This window comes from Denticeps clupeoides, chromosome 20, assembly GCF_900700375.1.
Source record: "Denticeps clupeoides chromosome 20, fDenClu1.1, whole genome shotgun sequence".
In the NCBI taxonomy this organism is placed as follows: domain Eukaryota; kingdom Metazoa; phylum Chordata; class Actinopteri; order Clupeiformes; family Denticipitidae; genus Denticeps; species Denticeps clupeoides.
Window position 1 is genome coordinate 10221983 of NC_041726.1, and position 23070 is coordinate 10245052.

Here is a 23070-nt window from a genome sequence, read left to right on the forward strand (position 1 = left end):
CAATTAACTTCTCCTCAAGGTCAGAACAGCACAGTCGCTGAGTATTTACAAATGGCAGCTTAAGACCTTCCTCTTTAAAGAATACTTAGACTAACTTTAACTTTCTTATAGTCTGACTTATGTAAGAATAGTACAAGTACAAATGATTTTTATTCATGGTTGAGTCCTAATGCACCAGAACTGATTACTTCATTGATGGTAACATGAATACATGTTGGAAGTCGCTCTGGAAAAGGGTGTCTGGCAAATGCCATAAATGTAAATGTGGTGTCTGTGACACATGGCTATTGGCTGAGAGTGAGACGCTGCTCACCTGGGTGAGTAAGACCGGATTAGATCACTGGCTGGGGGATCATTACACGTTCCGCGTTCTCCCTGAGCTAATTACGGGTTCCGACGCCCTGCGGCGGTGTACAGACGATGTGATGGGCAGAAGGCAAACTGAGACACAAATTCTCCAATTCAACCAATCAGTGATGATGACAGCTGGGGCCATGGCCATCCTGCACATCAGGATGTCCACCCAGCAATCACTTCTTGCTTGTCTGCAATGAATCTTCAATATAAAAGCAAAAAAAAGTGCCATTTGGGAGCCACTTCACTCTTTAATAATCCAATTTTATTTTAGTTATTTTTTTAAGAGTTACTCAGTAGTTAATCAATATAAATGATCACCTGTAATGACCCCACAGTATATAAACCCCGCCGACTGTACACAAGACAGATCACACCGGGTTTAAATAAATAATTTATTTTCAGTGAAAATAAATACAGTACATTTCATTAGAATCAAGTTGATAACATTAAAGGGGATAAAAGCGTTTGTGGGAGGGGTTTGCTGACCCTGTATGAATGGCAGTGGCAAAAACAAACACAGTTCTACTCTTTCTTTTAAAAACACGCCTCCCACAGCTTCTCATCGAATCACAGCTCAGATATTAACCTGTTAAACCCTGCCCCGGGCTGGTCATTCAGAGAAACACAGAAGGTCAGAGTGTTGATGACATGCACAATACGATATAAACAGGTATAAAACCAAGGCACCCAAAAGGAGCAGGGCTCAGTATCCAAGAGACCAGACAGGAAGTACCACGCAAAACATGTCACACAAGCTGACATCGGTAAAGACCAGCACGTCAGCAGGAAGGGGGAGGAGCTGTAAACCTGCGAGGTCCTTGCATCTTGTTGGGCACATTTCCTAATTAACTCCGATGTGACCTGACCCATAAAACTCGGGAGTAGGCGCGCCGTGTCGACGGCGAGGTGTAAAGCACCACAGCGGGTTAGCACTAATGCAATTTGGTTATGTAACCCGGAACGCGCTCAGTAACGCGGGATACCCGGGGGGGCTTTATGGGACGCTGGGTTGGTAAAATGCGAAACAATGGCAGAAGCGAAGCAGGAACGGCACAGATAAAGAGAGTCCTGACTGGGCCGTGTTAAGGCATTTCTACTGGAAAGTGCGGCGTGAGGCATACAGCACGATTTGGTTTCATTCAGCCACCAGCAGCAGAAATAAACAGGTGATATATTGCATTTTTTTTTCTTTACTTAAATAGAAATTTGCCATTTGGATCAGAAACCTGGAACAAAAGATAAAACCAGACAAAATAGAAACAATCAGAACCAGGCCTTCCTAGTTCTGGCCCGAGACTCCTGCTCCGAAATACGGACGGAGTCAGAGGCATCCTGTCGCATAAACAAAGCGCTGATTGAGGAGGTTTCACTTCTCGCATGCCACAGACGCAGAGTCGGCTCAGGTGAGGCCAGACCGTTTCGGGGCGGCCTTCGTGTCTCGCGATGAGAGTCTACATTCATTCCCGCGGAGAACAGGCAACAATAGCGACCCGAGGGACCGCGGGACGAGGCAGGCCAGCTACCTTACAATGGGAACCCGTGTGTTCGGTGACCTTTCCCCTGCGTTTCGGTTTTCTGGCGCAATGAAACAGGAGGTCATGTCTGACAGAGACTCCTCAGCAGCTGACTGTGCTCGGCTGCTGTTTGCACACGAAGTCCGATATGAAGTCGAACTCGTTCTGCCCCAGGAAGAGCTCGGGGAGCTCCTGTACCCGGTCCAGACCCAGCTCCAGCACCAGCGATGTCAGCACCTCCTCGTCGATCAGGTCCATGTCCGTCCCATTCAGGCCCAGCGCTGGCCCGGCCATGTGCTGCATGCCACTCAGTGGTCCTGGTCCAATCCTGTACTGGCCACCGCCGCCAATCTGGCTGCCGCTCGGTGGTCCCATTGGGTGGCCATGGTACTGGTTGGTCAGTTTCTGGAGGTGCATGCTGGCCATGAGCTGCTGGGACGGAGTCATGCCATTACCCATGTATTGCTGGTGATGGAGCTGCTGCTGCTGCTGCTGTTGTTGTTGTTGTTGTTGTTGTTGTTGTTGTTGTTGCTGCTGCTGCTGCTGTTGTTGGTGTTGTTGCTGTTGTTGCTGCTGCTGCTGGTGGTGGTGGTGGTGGCCCTGGTACATCATGTTGCCACCTGGCATCTGGTGGTGCTGAAGGTGGTGGTGGTGGTGGCCACCTCCAATGGGTCCGGTGCCATTCATCGCTCCATTCATGACGCCACCCACCATGCCTGGGCGGGGCCTCATGGCCGCCTCCATGCCACCCTGTGGTCCCCGGTTGTAATGCATCACCTGGCCACCAGGGAGGCCGCGCATGCCATGCTGGGGTCCATGTTGAGGGGGTCCATTCATGCCCATCCTGTAACCATGGAGACCACCAGAGGAGCCGTGGGTCATGGGCATCATCATGTGGTCGGCCATGGACTTCCTAAACAGTCTAAACAGAGAAGGGAGATGGTGAGGACCTGATTTGCATACACACACACACACACACACACACACACACACACACACACACACACACACACACAGTCACTGGAGACTAGACTGGCCCCCTGGGAACCCGAAACACAGACCAATCATGAGCAGAATCCAGCTCGGCCTGGACCAGGTGCTGCCAACGTTCCAAACCGGAGAATAAAAGACACGCAAAACACCGACTAATGACGTCACAGGCGACGTCGGCAAAACGCGTTTCCCTGAAACTGGAATTTGTCCTAAAGAGGAAAGCCTGGAAGTTTCTTTTCTCCGGACATCTGTCGCGCGGAAAACACGAATTTCGTTTAATTTCATTAACGCGCGCGGAAGGAAATCCACTTTTAAACTCCACCACCACCACCATGAAGAAGTTCCTGTAACAACAAGAAACCCGCGACGTTACGCGGATCATCGTTCGCGGAATAAAACGCGTTTTCCGTGCGTCCTCCGTGAGTTTTAATCCACGTTAAGAAGAAGAAAGCAGAAGTCGCACGTACCGGGCTGCTAATGCTGCTGGTCCCGGGCTGAGGCGCCTTTTCTCGGCCGTTCCTTCGCGCTGCTGGACGCCGGAGAACCGAGCCGACACCGAGTCAAGTCGAGCCGAGCCGAACCGAACCGAGGCGCGACACGGGAGTCTGTTTTCTGGGTCAGCGCCGCTCGGCGGATCTATATACACCGGCCGCGGGGGGCGGGGCTCGGCCGCCGTCCCCTCCGTCTCCTTCGCTCCCATTGGCTGTCGCCGTAATCGCGGCGTCGGCGGGGGGTCGCGACAGTAGCCAATCGACGCGCGGCGGCGGGAGCGGCTACGTGCGGAACTCTGGCTGTTACGTTTACAAACAGACGCGCCTGCGTTACGTGACTCGAATGACGCGGCTCGCCATTGTCCGAGAGTCGTGGAGTATTGGCGAGACGCGTCTCATGTAAATGCGCCGTTTACCATGTTAAAGGCGGCCGCGGCCTGGTGCATCTGCACCCCGGCCATGTGTTAATGGGCCCCTGCGTGGCTCTCCAGCTCGGTTCTTTCGGCTCTCTGCGGCCATCTCTGTTTGCTCAAGCAGCCCTTTGTGATAAAGAATGTTCTCTCCCCCCTTCGCTCTCTCTGTTTCTGTTGAAGAGTCCATTGTGCTCTTTTAAGAGCCGAGAACAGAGAATTTCCTATAGCCTCCTCGCCTCAGAGCTGCTTGTTGTCCATCAGGCCGAAGTTCCTGCTGAGGAGCTTCTCTCTCCACGTAAATGTGTCCATGCAGGACTTTTCGTAGGCATAAATCACCAGAAACGCTTTCATTTATGGAACTTGGTTCTGGGCAGGTACTGCAAGGAAGTTGTTTGGCGTGAAACCCCCTTTGTTTTGGACTTGTTTTGTTGTAAATTACCAGACTATAAAAGTGGAGAGAAATAACCAGATCCTGTGGTGTTTGTCCTCTCCATTCCCACCCCCACAGCTGTCTGCTCCTCTCCCAAACCCACCAAAAAAAAAATTCATTTAGATTGGACAGAGCAATTATGACGGCACAAATTAAAAGTGTGAGCTGAAAGCAGAACCCTCCCGTTGCCCTGATGCCGCAATGAGACTGTAAAGGTCGCGGGGATAAATAACCACCATGCTGTTCATGCCCATGTATGCAAAGAGTAAATTACCTTCAGCCACTCTTAACAGACATGAACACAACGTTCACCCTGAGCTCTGAGTGAATGTGTGTGTGTGTGTGTGTGTGTGCCCTCTCCACCAGCTGTGACATTTCATAAAAGAGGCTCGTGTGAATATTTTTACAGCTGTGTGGATCCCTGCCGCTGCTGCTGGTAGGTCGGCCGACGTCACTCAGGGTGCAGGTGAGGCTGCACAGGTGAGCTGAACACACACATTAACACACACGACCCATAATATGTGTGAATAAATGACAATTTTCCAGGAAAAGAGTTTTTATGCTCGCATAAGTTGGTGTTTTACAAAATTACCTGTTGTTACAGGTGACAAAGTACACCGTGTTTGTGTGTGTGTGTGTGTGTGTGTGTGTGTGTGTGCTCGCGCGCATGCGTGTGTGAGGGGGAGGGAGCAGGCACCAGATTCCTGCATATTGTGGTGCGAAGGCCTTGTTTTGCCTGAGTAGCTCCATTTGGCCGCCATTAACCTCTCCCCCTCCACAGTACAGGCTCCGACTGGTTAGGACTAGCACTCTGCCCCGGAACACCGAGGACAAACCTGTCTCTGGCTACGCAGTTGGGAATGCACCTTCCTTTTATTTCATTTTTTTTATTTTTTATTATTATTTCTGAATCTCCTTTCTCTACAAAACACTGTCCTCTCTCTGCAGGCGGTGAAGTAAGTGGTGCACTACAGTCGGTGTACGATCCACGCCGACCCTGCAGCGCTTCGCCCCGCGTGCTATTGATAGAACGCGAGGAATGTGCTTTCCCCACCCCATTATTTGTTTGCTTTCCCTTCTCTCTCCATGTGTGTGAGAACCCGTTTGGGAATTGCTCTCTTCCCACATTTAGGTTTGGGGGGGGTGTGACCCTGCAGGATTTGCTGCGGGGGTTTTGCTTCTATAAGGAATGGGGTTGTCTTTTTACTTTAGGAAGGTTACTAAATTGTGTTAATAGTCCAAATAATGCCGAAAACAAGGCCTACAAAACATCCAACAGTGTCTGTTACCTTTACTCTTGTATTATTATGACATGAAGTCCAGCTGGTTTCAACTAAAAAATCTCCTTCGCAGGGCTACCTTTAATCCTTGAAGTCTGTTTCAGAGCCTGTTGTTTTTACATTTTTATCAGATTAAAGAATTCGAGTGGATACTTGTGTGAAGAATATTGGCACTTCATCTGTAATGAGATTGAAACGACCCTCATTATTTCTGAGATCAGTTGGTACAGATCAGCCTGTTCCAAATTTTAAAATGCAGATGAAGCCGGCACTGGGTGTAAAAGTCACTTTCAGACGCCATTTATTCTCTGTTCCAGAAACGCTGTAAAGCAGCTACAAAGTTCACAAAGTTTACAGCACAGCGGTGCATCATGGGCCGTCGCTGAAAAAGCAAAACAAATCCCACCCACGTATCTCTGGACCTTCACCATAATTTCTGGAACCTCCTCCCTGCTTTTCTTGCGTAATCCGCCGCGCTGCATGATAAGCAGCGGTCAGGTGGAGATGAAATGAATCATTCCCTCTATTTTCCGTGACTAACAAACGTTAGCACCTTATAGCTCATGGTACAGTGTACCTTCATTAATCCTGTCAAGTGATCAGATAGCTTCTATTGGCACCGTTAGCCAGCTAAGCTAGGTTAGCCAGCTAAGCTAATATTTATTATAGGCTTTAGAGATTCTGTTTGGAAATTCAGCACAGGGCCTTATCAAGAGTAAAGTTCAACTTATTAGTACTTATTTTAGACAAATCATGTTACTGTCACAGTAGCTGATTAAATGTTAAAAATATGTCATCGCTACTGATCTTGTCAAACAAAATACTTTTAAAACTAATAAATCAGCTAAAACAATTTGCCCTGTTTTATTTTTTATTTACAACAAGGAATCATATTTTCTTATACTTTGAAAATGACACATATTGCACAGTTTGTGTTGTATTGTGTTCAGAAAATCTAACTTAGCATCAATCAGAGAAGAAATTAGCCATGTATCACTAAGTGCTTTTAGGTGATATTTAGTCTTAATTTCTTTAGAAAAAGTAAACACTTTGGCTTTTTAAAAATGTAAAACATGGAGGCATATTTTTTTCTACTTTGAAAATGACACAGTTTGTGTTGTATTGTGTTAGCATCAATCAGAGAAGAAATTAGCCATGTAGCACTAAGCGCTTTTAGGTGATATTTAGTCTTAATTTCTTTAGAAAAAGTAAACACTTTGGCATTTTAAAAATGTAAAACATGGAGGCATATTTTTTTCTACTTTGAAAATGACATATTTCACAGTTTGGCCGGTAATTTGTTCAGAAAAAACTAACTTAGCATCAATCAGCAAAGAAATTAATCATGTTGCACTAAGCGCCTTTAGGCGATATTTAGTCCAAATTTCTTTAGAAAAAGTAAAATGTTTCGCTGTTGGAATTGATGTGATTGGTGTCCGAGTGTTTTGGGGCAGGGGGTGTCCTGAGGGCAGGGTGACGGTGGCAGCGCCACCCACGCACACATGTGCAGAGTCCATACTCCTGCCAGGCCTGATAGGGGGAGAGGGGGAGCAACACGTGAGCAGCTGGTAAACAAGTGTTAGACCTCCACCTCTTCCTCTTGCGTGTCTCTGGTAAGGAGGCGGAAGTGCGTCTCTGTGGTTTACGGCCTGCAAAAACTGAACCATGCACAGATAGGCATACACACAAACACACACACACACGTGCGGCACCAGCCTCTCCCAGCTGTGTTTGTGTGGCCTCGATCCCCTCCCCCACACAACCCTTCTTTCTTCTTCTTCTTCTTCTACTTGTTCTTGTTCTCCTTCTTCACACTGCGGTGTGAGGAGCCGTTAGACCGCCGCTGTCACCGCTCCTCCTCCACCTCTAGCTCCATCTCTCTCCTCTACTCGGAACACACCTGGCTTTAAACCAAGCTTTCCCACCCCCCGTCCACAAATCCTCCTTTAGCAGGAGGGCGTCCCTGATTCCTCCTCCTGGTTAAAGCCAAGTCATTTTTGTAGTGCTGAAGGAGAAGATGTATAAATAAATTTGGCCATCTTCTCCGTCTCGGTAGAATTAACAAGAAAAGCCACAATGGTGAGGGCTGAACGTGCAGAACATGCAGTTTCTTTTTTGTTAAATATTCACAGAAGTTCATATCAGTAAATAACTGTGCCAATCTTTGTTTGGGTTTGGATTGAATTCTATTCCAACCGGCTCTATCCCTGTAATCACATCACATCTAAACTAATTAGGATAATCAAGAACGTGCCACAGAACCCACTTTACACTCGCCTTAAACAGAGCAATGGCTGAAGTACACTTCAGTGCATGGGGGAAGTTCTAGATGTTAACACCAGGATTCCTCAAATCTCCAAATAGCAGAACTACAGAAGTGGAGCTGGAATTTGGAAGGTTGGTGGAATTTAGAAAACATTTCCGGTTCCAGTTCCAGTGCTAAACGTTCCACGGTCGGCTTTATGGCCTGTTTACTGGGCTTCTGTGGACGAGTCCAACGTCCAGGTTCTCAATCGCTCAGCTCTCCACCGGCCGGCCTGTCGCAGACTCACCCTGACTGCGTAGGAAAACTGTTGTCTCCATGGAGACAAGGAAGGGGAAGGTCACATGCAGCGGGGCCTGGAATGTCTGTAGGTCTGCTGGCGATGTTGGGAGTAAAGGCCGGCTTTGCTGGGGTTTTTCGATCTCTTGCTTTGATCAGTCTGGGCCGCAGAAGAGACGTGAGCCACGGAGACGTTTTTTTCCGTTTTGTGAAGTGGAGGAAGGTAGCTGCTGCTCGGCAACGTTCTCCGTGTTCCGCTGGTGTAAAGCGGGCCTTTGTTAGAACGGAGGTGGTGGGGGAAGATAGAGGGACAGTGACTTCTCAGCTGAAGGGTTGGAGTGTGTCTGCTGTCACCCTCCCACCCCCACCCCGGCATCTACTGCTGGGGGAGGGGAGTTCAAGGAGTTGGGTACGTATGTGTGTGTGTGTGTGTGTGTGTGTGTGTGTTGCCACCACAGCCACAAATAGCAGCAGGATGCCTGGTTCCCCCAAAAACCTGGGGATCACCCAACAAAAGCCACACATACACAGCTTCACGCTTCCCTCAGTCTCGTGGCTCGGGCAGATTAGCTCCTGACACGGATCCACCTGCTGCCAGCGAGTCACGCCGCTGATTAGCGCCTAATTAAGGGCACGGACCTGATGGCCGCACCTCTGCTGCTGGTGGAATTAAATGAAATAATTGCATTCAGACAGACTTGCATCCCTGACACGTAAAGTGAAATATTTTCTGATGATGTACCACCTACAACTCATTCAAAATGCAGCTGATCTTTAAACTTCCGAAATTCTCCCACACCGCCCCTCTACTACGTTCCCTCCACTGGCTCCCAGTAGCTGCACGCATCAGGTTCAAAATACTGATGCTGGCCTACAAAGCCAAACATGGAGCAGCACCATCCTACCTCACAGCCCTTATTACACCTCGCACTGCACCTCATATACTCCGAGCCTCCAGTACTGCTCGCCTGGTCCCTCCATCTCTGAAGGTAAAAGGAAGACACTCATCTAGACTCTTCTCCGTCTTGGCCCCTCGGTGGTGGAATGAACTTCCCCACGAGGTCAGAACAGCTCAGTCACTGAGTATTTTCAAACGGCAGCTCAAGACCTTCCACTTTAGAGAATATTTAGATTAACTTGTAACCTTCTTATTGTCTGACTTGTGTACAGAATCTATAACAAGAGTGAATAAAAATATTGTATTCATAGTTGATGAATGAACCAGAACTGATCACTTCATCGATTGTAACTTGAAAGCACGTTGTAAGACGCTCTGGAGAAGTATATTTGTTTTTTTATATTTTTAACTAATCTGCATGTTAAAAAGCTTTGATGCTTGTGTTGGTCCTGGAGGGTTTAAGCTGCAGGAAGTTTAGAGAAAAACAGGAGAACTTGGCCAGTAGAAGTTCTATGGTTCCGGTCATTATCAGCAGAACACACACTGATAAGCAGACAGCAGTGTGTATGGTATAACACACAAACAGGGTGGACCCCGGTCAGCTGATCCACCCGTGATCTGCAGCAGGACGGACGCCGGTCATGGTGGTGTGACGGGTCTGTGTCAGGGGACAACAGGAAGTGAGTGGACCCTCCCATGGTGACGCTGGCAGTCACAGACGCTTTATGACCTCGGAAGCGCTCAGATCTGAGGGGAAATTGTTCTGATCCTGACCCTGAAGAGAGGGGGTGGGACGGGGAGAGGACAGTTGTGTTTTTTTGTTACATGAAAGACCCCTTATCTGTAAAATGCTGTAACACTGCTCGTCTTCACCTCTGTGACAACGGTTCCGGCACATTCCTGTTCCACTGCTCTAAAAACAGCCACTAGGACATTTTTAGAACATCGTAGTCAGATGTTGTGAAAGAACACTGTGCTGTCTTGTGGGGACATGACCGCCGTGCCGGGACAGCACCTTCTCACGAACTGAGCTGGACAGAACGTCCAAATGCCAGCCGCACACCGGCCCACCATCGCTTCTGCAGCAGATGTGCATTCGCTCTTCCTCTTTAGTAGCCACATCTTCATCCTCGTTGCTTTCACTTGTTTCACCAGCCACATTGTTGAAATAGTGACCGCGGTTTTCAGGTGTGGAACGAAGCAGAAGGGATTTCTGCAGTTTTTTATATCTTCAGCAAGGAATTCCTGATTTACTAGTTCTAGAACGCTAGCTTTTGACAGGTTCCGTCCCCTTTCTCTCCGCCACGTCTCGCTGTCGGTTCCCAGGAAGGTGGTTGTGTAACGGCCCGTCCCTGCAGCGTTTCTGGTGGCCTCGGAGTCCTCATCAGGGACGAAAAACCAGGTTTTATATATAACGTGGATACCATAACGTGTATAACGTGAGACACTGATAATGGCCATCCGGACCCATAACTGACGTTACGTTTTATACTCTGTATTTTTCATGTCTTATTTAACATCTTGTGTCAGTTATGACTGTTTTATGATGAAATGTATTCATTCCACTGAATACTTTCATACGCCCAGTCCACATCACTCGTTTACTGAAACAAGATTAGTGGCATGGAATCATATTGCAGAATTAAAAACTTTTCATTAAGAGGCAACTTTCAGTTCTAATAAATTCATGTCGGCGGAGATTAGATTAGCCAGAAAATGAAAACTCGCAAAAATATATTCCCACCAAATTTTTTACAAGGCCGGTTGATCACTGTGTATGTGTGTGTATGTGAGGGTTTTTGTGTGTGTATTCCCACCAAATATTACAAAACCAAGGGGGTGGGATCCATTTTGTGCGAAATTGCGATATAGATATCAAACTGAAGCCCTTGATTAGATCTTTCTACAATAAATTATTATTGTAAGAGATATATATATATATATATATATATATATATATATATATATATATATATATATATATATATATATAGATATATATATATATAGATATATATATATATATATATATATATATATATATATATATATATATATATATATATATATATATATATGCATTTTTTTCACTACATACAATGTCATTAAAAAAAATAGAAATAGGCATTCCATGTGGTTGTGCTGTCCTGTAAAGTTTTTTGTCACCCTGCCGTATATATTATCTAAGCAGAGCAGAATTTCTGTGTGTGTGTGTGTGTGTGTGTGTGTGTGTTTTCTGGGCCACTCCCATTGTCAGAAGCCTTCCTCGGCGCTGTTATCAGACGCTAACAGAGACGAGGCCGGGCGCCTGACCCCCGCTGCCAGGCTGTCACATGCGTCCCGGGGAGAAGCGAGAACCCGGGTTCCATGGAAAGCGAGAGGGATTTTCTCTCTGGTGATTTCCGTATCAATATTTCAGAGATGCTAAATAATTCAGTGCCGTGCAGCGATTCAGCAGGACTGGAAGCAGGGTTCAAGTCCCCAGTTCTCGCTGTGTGTTAGTGTGAACAGAAAATAGAGTGTAGAACCTGTAGAACCGGGTTCATGCCAAGCTTCTGTTGGTCAGTGGTCCCATTCTAATGTGGGTACATGTTCCACATAACCCTGCAGAACGTCTCCTGAGTTCCTCCAGCGTTTGCAGCGTTTTGCATGTCTCTGTGCTCGGTCCCGGGGAGGAGCTAGGTTTGCATACCTAGGCCGAGGCCCGCAGAACCTTCCTTGTCCTCATTAGTGTTCTGCTGCGCCCCAACATTCACACGCCTGTGACGGGCGTGTTGGGAATGTTTTTCAGGCCTGGCAGGAACGACAGTTTATTTCACAATGTGATAACCTGACACGCCCTCTGCTAACCAGGCTGTGCAGCACCATGCAGTGTTATTTTACTGCACAGTATTTCCACCTACGAATGGGACTTTATTATCAGTATCCAGACAGAAACTTTAGGTGGCTGCTAGTTTCTGGTAAACTGTATGTAGAGGAGACACTAACTACCCACTCTGCACTTTCTGTTGGTGTGGAATTAATTCTGACACCCAAATGATTAACTTTAATAATATTTTCATGAACAAAGTATACAAAGGGGAGGAGCTTGTGTGCATGACTGACACCCCACACTTCCTCATTCTATACAATTTTAACCCAATATGTGATACAAGTGAACACGCGTCTTTTAATAGTGCTGAGAATCTACAGATGATCACTTCATCTCAGAAAAGCAGGGTGATGGGTGTCTATGTAGAGAGATCCTCAATGTGACTGGGTTCCTCACTCTGTCTCCCTTTGTGTCTGTCGTCCTCCTACTGATTGTTTGTTGCATCAACAGTTTTTTTCTCCCTTTAGAGCAGCGGCCAGAGAAACAGCTGCTGTGTGTCTCCTCACGCTGAGAGGCGGGCAGGGGGCGGAGCAGAAAGATGAGCGGAGAAGGTGAGACAGGCATGGCTCTCCATCAAATCTTTGCCTCACACCGACATTAGGTCGTGTACATTTTGTTCTGACCTTCTGAACCTCTGGCCCAACTCAAACACACACAGAACACCATAATTGTCTCAGAAATTGTGTGATTGTATGTGTAATGATTCACAGCAAGCTGCTGAACAAAAGCTACAGAGTAACTGAAACACCAACCTGACATTGAGACACAAAGCCCCCCGACTTACTACTCTGTCTCCTTAAACACACCCCACCATCATCTCATAATTAGATGAGTGCAATATGGTGGGGGAGAAAAGCAGGTAATCAATCAATATATAATTACATACACATACATATTCACAATTCACATTTACAGCATTTATCAGACACCCTTATCCAGAGTGACTTACAATCAGTAGTTACAGGGACAGTCCCCCTGGAGCACCTTAGGGTTAAGTGTCTTGCTCAGGGACACAATGTCGGGATTTGAACCTGGGTCTTCTGGTTCATATGCGATCGTGTTACCCACTAGGCTACTACCACCCTACTACCACCGCAATGGTACCATTACCCCAAAAAAATATCCTACATAGAACCCTTACACATTAACAACATACACACAGCAGACAAACACACTTTTCCCTTGTCCAGAACTGGCCTATAAACCAGAACGTCTTCCGTAGTGCAGAACCACTGAATCTGTTTCATTCCAGAAACCACCTGAGATCAGATGGTGAAGTCTCCTCTAATCTCGACCCTGTGGGGCACAGAACCAGACGTCTCATGAGCAGGCAATAAATTTTTTTCCATTGTGGGTTTTTTTCTCCACAAGAGGGTTCTCCTGGTGATCAATGAAATATTCTGGGTGGTTCTATAGATGGGAGATGGTCCAAACACATTTCAGAACATATTAAAACCAGAACACCCTGCCTACATCCTTCATGCTGATATGTCCAGCTTTTGAGCAGGTCTCTGGAAGATGGACCACTCTGTGAAAAAGTCCACTGTAGATCGGCATAAAAAAGGAAGCTCGGCCCCAGGGCCACTACTACGAGGCCTGAAGAGCCCCTCTGTTCCCTCTGAACGCCCCTCAGGCTGGGCCTGCATTGTCCTTTGTCATCTGCTGGTGACCAGGACAGCCACGGCAGACGGGCAGCTGGCGGCCGCCGGGCTCTTGTCAGGTCCTTTGACGGAGAGACGCTGGGTCACAGGAGCTGCTTCAAGACAATAGCTGTCTTTGTGTGGCTGGAGCGTCGGCGTGTCGCTTACCTTCATCTGGTGGCTCGGACCCAGGGTGTGGGGGTTCTTCAAGTTCTCCCCGCATCTCAATAAAAAGCTGTTTAACACCAGAGTTGGAGTTACTGTTGTGATGAGAATGACTGGTCAGTAGTGGTGCTTTGCTCAGGAATTAGGTGTCCTCAGGGACAGGATTTATGTTTCTAGGTGGTGAAGCCAGATGATGGATGTTACAACTTTGATGGTTTCTTTTTCCAGAACCTGCTTTGCTGCTGAACTCAGAAACCTTTCTTGTCTCTGAAGCATCTTTTCTGCTTTTTATCTGCTATAAATCACTAAATTCATCTCATGTCAACCAGTATTCCCTTACGAAATAAACATATATTGCTATTTACTAGAATTTATAATGCAATAGATTGATAAATATGTTTCTATATATGAGGAACTTCCCCATATATTTGCAATGCCATTTTTCAGTATATAATCTCATTTAATGTAGGATATTTTTATATATAATTATATATAATTATAATAATATATTAAATAGTATGTAGTACAGCAATGTATTTATTCAATATATGAAAACGGCAATAATTACAGTATTTCCATATATTGACATATATCCTATTTCATATATTTATATATTGCGTACATATAAAATATATTATATTAGAATATATGAAAATATCTAACTATGTACAATTCAAAATATTTGAATACACACATAATATATTGAGAAGTATATTTTTGTTGCCTATGGGTTGTAGTTCTGGAGTTGTGGACATGTATATGCAGGTTCTGAGTTCCTGGCCAGAAAACATAATGTAGATGCTGAATAAGATCCCTGTTGCCAGATTGGACTGTTTTGAATATAATATTTTGGCCATAATACCAAGAATGGACACAGCCATTTCTCATTTAAAGAAGCAGCAGTTAAGTCAAATATTCTCTACAGTTTAAGACAGATGATGACATAGGAGGCATGGGACCATTTGTTGTTTGTGTTAAGCAGTACAGATTTAATTTTGATTTCCTGCTTTCTACAGAAATCCAGTTAAAATGGAAATAGGCAACACTGTTATCAAGTATAAAGTGGAATAACGTTCCCCAGGACCACCATGTTCTAGATTAGAACAGTACAGGACAGTACAAACACGTGTCAGATAAAAAAATTTACTTAATTAAATTACACTTCCTGCAATTTTGCACCCCATGAATATTATTTATGGTGAATTTGTGTCTATTGTCTAGAAATGGAACACACACTCACACACGGAACTGGACCTGTGCTGGACTGTGTCAGTGTTTCTGTGTATTGTGTCCTGCAGGAAGTAGGTGGGGAAAGATGGCATTTCCTGTACAAACAGTCACCTGACCACACAAACACACACACACACAGTGCAGGATTAATGAATGACGGCTCTGGTTCTGCGGTGAACCTGCAAAGCTGCAGGTGGAGGTCAAACTCGTTCCCCAGGAGAAACAACGAAAAACACAACACACACTGATACAGCGCTCCTCTCTCTACAGCCACAAATCATTAACCATCTGCTGGCTGGAGGACGCCGCGGGGGAGGGGCTACAACAAAGTCTCTTTGACTGAACACAAGGGGTCTGTTTAGCTTGGAGGTTCGACAGAACCCGGTTCTAAAGTCCAGATGCGCCCAACTCGGATCCTCATCCAAGAGGAACCCAGTGGGAACCGTTTTAGTGTGGTGATGATAACGAGTATAACATTGTATGTAACATTCCTGTGCTGAATCACATATTAAAGGAACTTTCTGTAGCTGCTTTGTTGTTCCGGTTCTTTTTACTGCATGTTCTTGTAGAACCACCTATATTTTTTTGTATGGGTGGTGATTGGTGTCGCTACAAGTGTTACCCCGCGCTCGCAGCGGGCGGGGCCTGGAGTCACTACCTGAAGTAACTGGGTTGTAATGATGTTCTGCAGGTATCAGCAGCACAACACTGATTCTCTGTGTGTGTGTGTATGTGTGTTTGTGCTAAATTAAGCTTGTTTGTGTGTAGTTGGTTCCAGAGGGATACTTATAGGTCCATGTGGCACCACAACAGGATGTGTGTGTTCTTGTTTTTGTGCTTTACTCTGGGGAGATGCTTCTTTGTGTTTTTGTGTGTGTGTGTATACATGCTACATCACAATTGGATGTGTGTGTGTGTGTGTTCCAGAAGGTGCTGCAAGCTGTTGCGTTCCTGGCTGATTGTGATGAATACAACACACACACACTCTGGTATTCAGAAAATAACTTTTAATTGTGCTTCACATGCACACAGAGACAGGTTGAAGGACTGAGAAGAAGCACCTTCCCCAGCTTATTGTGTAGCTGGTCTCCTCCCTCTGACAGAGCAGCAGGCCGCTGGTTATTGACAGACTGGCCTGCTGCGGTGACTCACAACTGACGCTCCGCTGCAGCTTCTACATTTAAATTCCAAATGTTCCCCAGAAACAGTGAACATGCAGATGGACTCGTTGCTAATGAGACATTCTGATCGTGTATGTTGTGTTCTATTCTCCCTGCTTTTATTCCACTTCACTGAAATCATGGATCTGAGGCATGCAAACACACACATATGTGAGTGTGAGTGTCTGTGTGTATGTGTGTGTGTGATGTGTGTATGTAGCTCTATTTAAAGATTTGTCTGCTTGTCTGTGTTCACATTGCAGATAAACCCCCTTTCCGTCCCCAACCTGCTTCTTCCTCTTTCCCTTTTGGTAACTTCCCACCTTCCTAATACATCCCATGATGCTCCAGTAGGGCGGGGCAAGCGCAGACTGCTTGTCCCAATCTGCTTATGTAACACCATGTGAGCCTCAGGCCTCAGTTTTTAATGGGGCTCAATAGACAGAATTGTTTTGCTTTTTGCTACTTGCATGGAGGAATTCACAAATTTCTATTCTATTCTGGCAACATCATGAAAAAAGACAGCTGAAGGTCAAAGTGCAATGGACAGTTTTCTGGGCTGTCGTGAAAAGGGTTGTGACCTTGCCTGAAAAGCGACGTGTTGAACCATTTGACCCGTAATGGCTGCTGTCATTTATCTCCATTTCCTGGAGATGGTAACTTCAACCCTTCTGCAAAGTGCTGTCATTTTTAAAACTGTTCTTTTACTTTTATTCAACATTATTCATCATTAAAAAAAAACAAGAATAAGCAGTTGGTAAGCTGAGGTAATAAATAATCATAGTAATTAAAACATTCAAAGTGAGATAGAGAATAAATAAATATTTCATTGATAGATTTTATAACAAACTGAATTAATTTGAGTTAATTGCTACCATTGTTTTTTTATATTTTAAAAATATCTTAAAGAAAATTAACGAAGCAACCAATCAGTTTCTGTCTTATTTCCACATTCATTCTAAATAACCTATGTCGAAGGAATAAATTGAGGTTAATCATGATTAATCACAATTAATTCATTGGGGGGAAAAGATGATTATTATATGGGGGGGATCATGCAACTGATATCTGTAAAAAAATAAATAAAATATGAGAGAACTCTCCCTCGAACTCAGCTTGTGCAAGTGATTCTGGGAAAAAAAGGACAGTCAACTGTCACTGCTGATTTATTTAGTCGTTCACTGCACCAGTGGATCACCGTGTCCTGTTGGTCACCTTCTGTCCCTTCACCACAAGTCAGTTTCTGCTGTTGCATAAAATCACCTAGAAGCCTTTTAATTCTAAGAAGCCCAATATTGTTCTGCTTTTTGGATGGAGGGTTTGTGAAGAGTGTCGATTATTTAAGGCGCTGTGGGCGAGGACACAAACACAATCTGTCCGCTGTTTGTGTCGGTGACATCTGTTCCCATGGGGACTGGAGATTAGTGTTCACTCCCCACGCGAGGGTGCTGACAAACACACGTGGACACACAGACCCAAATACAGGAAAACACACACGTGACACACACCCAGAAGAGGTTTAATCTGCTGCTTCTATCTCGGCTTGTCACACTCGCTCTTCCTGTTCACTTGTCCCCATATAAACCAGACCAGTGCTGCGCTTCATAGGGAAACTGTGGATTTTGAAAAATCAATTATCACCAGGATAAAAAAACGGCACTGAAGAGATGAAGGTCAAAGCAAAAGAGAAGAGATGAGGCAGGATTTTTCCGCTGGAGTCTGAATGTCCCATGGGACAGAAACGTCACTGTCAGAGTGACAACAGATCCAGTGAGTGATTTACGAAGCACATGAATAATTCATCACCTCGTTTCACTGAAGCTGCACTCGCTGCAGACAAAGATCTTGGCAGCAAATCAGGCCAGTCGTGAAAGTCGATGATTCTGCACAGTTGTACAAGGGGTGTTATGAGTGTAGAGAACAGAGGAAAATGGAGGAGAAAGGGAGGAGATGGACTGCACTACACCTGGGCATGTCACATTTTGGCAGGAGGGGTGTAAATGGTCCAGAATGTGGAAGAAGGGTGTGTGAAAACTGTTGATCATGCATACAGGCTCCTCCCCTTTAAGCTTTATTTACAATGATCTACTTCTTTCTACATCAAAAATAATTCCACAACAACATAAAGATCTGGGTGGGTAGTTAGTTTCTCCTCAACTACATGCAGGTAACCAGCAACTAGCAGCCACTTCTTGTTTGTCTCAGTTTGTTTCTGTAAATCTGACTAATAAAGACTTTTGTTAACACAACCCGTACGATAAATAGTGTTTGGGAACAGCTGAGAGCTAGTCTATACCATCAGGACCAGAACCTGCTGAAGGGGTCTCCCACAACACACACTCACATGTGTTCTGTCCATTCATGTCACCATGGCAACAGTTATATCCCATAATCCTCTCCTTCAGAGGCCCAGGGCCCACAGGCAAGAGCCCACCACTGATCAGGTTTGGATCATTTCAGGGCTACATGTATAACATCCTGATTTATACTGATATAATAGTGTGTGTGTGTGTGTGTGTGTGTGTGTTTTGGAGAGAGAGAGACACATATAATCATCCATCCCCCTCCTCCACCATCCTTTCTGTCGTCCTGCAGTCCACTCTCTCCCCAGACAGGGAGCATTCCCAGAATTCCATTCCACCTGGTTGGACCACCCTCCCTCAGCCCCCCTTCATGTCATTTCTTCAGCGCTCGGCGCCTTTTCTCTTTTCTTCTCTCCTTTTCTTGTTGTTTTGCGCCCGCTGGGCTCTTAGGCGAACAACATGATGATCAGTTTACAGAACATGGAGAACAGAAGAGCGGTGGGAGCAGCTGATGTTCCGAAGCTCGTCGGGGGTCAGAAAATAAGTTCAACTGTGACTTGGGGGCGGGGTCTATATGAGACCACACCCCTCTGTCTGTCTCTGGGCTAAATCCTCTGTACAGTCTATGACGAATGTTTTAAGAATGAAACAAATGCTGTACCCAATACAAAGTTTGCTGCTTCAGTGTCTTTAGATCTTTTTGTCAGTTGTTTCTGTGATGTACTGAAGTATAATTAAAAGTATTTGATAAGATTCAAAGGCTTTTATTGACAATTACATCAGGTTTATGCAAAGAGTCAATGTTTGCAGTGTTGGCCATTTTTTGCAATTCACCCTCACATCCTAAACTTCTGGGCCAAATCCTGACTGATGGCGACCCGTTCTTTCTTAATCAGTGCTTGGAGTTTGTCAGAATTAGTGGGTTTTTGTCCACCCACCTCTAGAGGATGGACTACAAGTTCTCAATTGAACTAAGGTCCGGGGAGTTTTCTGGCCATGGACCCAAAATTGTTCCCAAAGACACTATGTTCCCAAAGACACTTTGGCCTTATGGCACAGTGCTCCATCATGCTGGAAAAGGCATTGTTCTTCACGAAACTGTTCTTGGATGGCTGGGAGAAGTTGCAGTTGGAGAAAGTTGCTGTCGTTTTATGCAACACAATGATTACTGCACACGTTTCCTTGCGGGTAACCATGGTTAACAGAGGAAAAACAATGATTTCAAGCATCACCCTCCTTTTAAACCTTCCAGTCTGCTATTCTAACTCAAACAGCATGACAGAATGATCTCCAGATCTCCTGATCTAATCACTCTTCAGAACATTCTGGATTTTATGCAAACTGCCATAAATAAGACTGAAGCAGCAAATTTTGTCTCATTCTCAAAACTCTGAAACTCGACTGTAAAGGGAGTCTTAACAATTTGTCCCTGGTGTTTGACTGCTGCTACTGGTCCCCGTGGCACAGATGTGACTCAAAGCAATACCTCAACACACACACACAAACACACACACACACCATGTTTGCATGCTCACTCTTGCTCTCACTTTCACACTTAGTCACCAAACAAACAACTGAAACCCCCCCTTCAGCGTGGCGTGGCATTGGGCCGCACCGCTCTCAGCCTGCTCTGCCACCTCGTTACCTAAGAGATAATTACACAAGCAGCTCAGCTCCAGCACAAGGGCATTTCTAACGCCGGCATGACCAGAAACCTCAGCCACCTGAGAAGTGGACAATATTCCCACAGCAATGCACTTTCGGAAGATTTTAAAATAACATCTTGTACTACACCCTGGAGATGTCGGAGATGCAGGCTGATTCTGGGAGCCTGAAGGGGAACGAGCTGTTCAGACTCGCGGGCCACATCTGTCCCACATCTGTCTGAGTGTACTGCAAGGGACTGAATGTGACGCTTCCATTTGGACAGGTGACAGAGAAATACAAACCAATCTCAGGTCAGGAGGGCACAGGTCAGCCATTATGCACTGCCAAAAGTGATTCTTTTTTTGTGATTCGATCCATTTTGTCTGGTTCACTGAAACGAATCGACTCCTTGAGTAGTGGATATTTTCAGTAATAACACTCGGCACTGAGAGAAGACATATTTCTAATATAGACTAAAGTGAGAGTTAGCAGTTTGTTCAGTTCACTTTAAAGGTAAGTTTGTTCAAGAATTTCACATGACCAGTTGATTGAAGTGAGATTTTATCAGTCTGTATGGGTCATGCTTTTTTTGAATAACGTACAAATTCAGCGGTTCTCAAACCAGCACCAGTAGCATTGGCCGAGTGATCTAGTTTACCCAGGAGACTGTTTCATTCCTAATATGAAAATGATTTATTATTCAGCACTGCAGCTAATTGAGGATATAAAGAATAATAAAAACTTCTGTAGAAATTATCTTGTTCTAGACTAGACATCATATGTAATCATATGTCATTCTCTGATGAAAACTTTTGCTTTTGCAACTCCTGCCAAACATGACACTGCAGTAACATCACCGTACGTCTGACAATTAAGTAATCGTCCTGCATCCTTCCTGGAACTCAAAGTACCAAGAACGTTCCCGGTATCCCAGCTGCAGGAAGCAGCCCAGCGGGTCTCATGGCGGGGAGAGGAGCTGATGGCAGGCAGATATCTGACTGGAGGAGAGAGGACCGTCTCAAATGTCATCTGCACGGCTCAATTAGATAAGAGGAAGAGTGGAAGCTATCGAGGTGACGTGTCATTACAGCGTGACCTACACACATACCACAGCGATTGACGGGTTCTGTAACAGATTCCTCCTTTATGACCACTTACTGTTGGAAAGGTCACTTCCTCGGCACTTCATAACGCGAGAGAGGTCAGCGTCAACCCCAGCGGTTCCGGCCCGTCACACCACAAAACTGAGGCGGCGCTCCTGTGGTTCTGGTTCCTGTGTGATGTTAGAAACGTTGTGGAACGGATTCATACGTCACAGAATGGACACATGACATGGAGCACAGGGGCACTGAATGCTCATGGAAAGAATTTTATTCAAAAATCTAAAACTACTTTATTCATTACATGGTGATATTCATTAGTGGTGAACCTGCACCAGAAAGACCTTGTTGAGCTGTGTAATCCCACCCTGGCTTTTTATCAGATCTCTCAACATGCTGGCTGTTCCCGGCTCGGCCCTGACCAGTGTGGAGATAAGGGAGTCTTCTCCTGGCCTCAGCCTCCGGTTATCACGGCCGCGCCGGGCTCGGCTCAGAAAACCCATGATGTCACGCGAGGCCCGGCTTTTACTGAAGAATGTGGCTCCCTGTTTTATGGGGACACGGATCTGAACATGCCTGTGCCGGTCCGGCTGAAACGTGTTTAGTCAGCATCAGCCTTTCACATACAAACCAGAAAACATGAAATTCGTTTTAAATGGACATCAACGGGTCATGGGTTTGTGTGTATGTGCAGAATAAAACATAAGAAAGGGAAACAGACAAGTCATTTGGAAGACGAAACTGGAAGCAGAACTTGAACCGAAATGCCATAAAACTGGGATAGTGAGAGGGTTTGGATTTGAATGTCATGTTTGATGGACCAGGAGGAAATATTCATTAGCAGCCATCGCTGCCATGGGAGTTTAATTAAATCAGGTCCAGAGATTAAATACCATGGTCTCATTAAGAACCAGGCATCCCATGATGCTCTCTGCCAGAATTCAAAATTCAAGATTGGTTTATCGTCGGTGCAACAGTATACACAGTATGCTGTGTATTGAAATAATGTTTCACACATACCCCCCGTAGTGCAATCATAAAAGAAAGAAAAATATATACGCATATATACTATACTAACTAAAACCAAAACTTAAATACTGTACAGTATCTCTATAAGAGAAAATAAAAAAACTTTTCTGTACAGTGAACAGGACAAAGAGGACAACATCATGTAGGATGCTTGTAAGTGGATATGTTGGATATTTCAAACAGAACACAAGACTAGACAAACATGTGCAAAATGAGCAGAAATGAATTGAGATGTGCAAAATAGTCAATATGTTTGCAAAATGGTCAGGAATGTTGGTGACTGCTGGAGTGGTCAGGCCTCAAGAGCACCACCTACCCCATGTCCCTCAAGCTCTGAAGATGAATGGGAACTTGGTCCATCCTGTGAGTTTGGTGCGAATGTGTCAATTAGCCCTTATCATAGGTTTGTGTGTGTGTGTGTGTGTGTGTGTGTGAGGACACCTCAAGTCCAGCAAGGAAGCTGACCCGTAATCAGATGGTTGCCGGTTCGAATCCCGATCCGCCAAGGCGCCACTGAGGTGCCACTGAGCAGAGCACCGTCCCCACACACAGCATCTGATGTCCTTGTGCTTTTACACTTGTTTTCGTGACAAGTTTGTCCCACAACATTTTCCATGGTCCATGCTTCTCATTGGTTCTGATTCAGCCTCTTTATTTCAGGCCAACCTGTGTTTGAATGAAGAGGATTTCTGCAGCACAGCGCCACCATGAGGTACACAGGTGGAGGAGACGTTTGTCTGGAGAGTCAGTGTCTGCCGCCACCTGCTGGAACAATTGGTTCACTGCGCACCTAGTTATCCTCAGGGCATGTTTCGTTTTAACGTATAATTTTATGAAATAAACGTCTAATTTAGTTACGAACACGTAAGAATGAACTCGATTTGCGGTCGTATTGAGAGTAAACAACGGTTGCCGGTGCTCCGTTGGTGCGCATCATAGGGCGCGCTCGGCGCGCAGCCTGCGGCGCTGTCCCTGCGCAGCGTCCTGCGCAGATGCTGCGCGGCTG

At 45.5% G+C, this 23070-nt stretch overlaps 1 protein-coding gene across 2 annotated transcripts; it reads right to left on the bottom strand.

Moving 5' to 3' along the window:
• Window positions 1-735: 735 nt before the first annotated feature.
• LOC114770261 (cbp/p300-interacting transactivator 3-like) lies at window positions 736-3489 on the bottom strand. 2 transcript variants are annotated; one of them, XM_028964025.1, is made up of 2 exons: window positions 3332-3489; window positions 736-2793 (listed from the first exon to the last, which is right to left on the bottom strand). In XM_028964025.1, the coding sequence occupies exon 2, from the start codon at window positions 2775-2777 to the stop codon at window positions 1974-1976; it is 804 nt and encodes a 267-aa protein (XP_028819858.1). In that variant the 5' UTR covers window positions 2778-2793; window positions 3332-3489; the 3' UTR covers window positions 736-1973. The 2 variants fall into 2 exon arrangements, with proteins under 2 accessions (XP_028819858.1, XP_028819859.1); XM_028964026.1 differs by lacking the exon at window positions 3332-3489 and adding an exon at window positions 2888-3279 and having other exon boundaries at window positions 736-2855.
• Between the last annotated feature and the right edge of the window lie 19581 nt (window positions 3490-23070).

Coding starts and splice junctions, on each gene's coding strand:
- LOC114770261 (XM_028964025.1), bottom strand. CDS start 2,777: ATGGCCGACCACATGATGATGCCCATGACCCACGGCTCCTCTGGTGGT.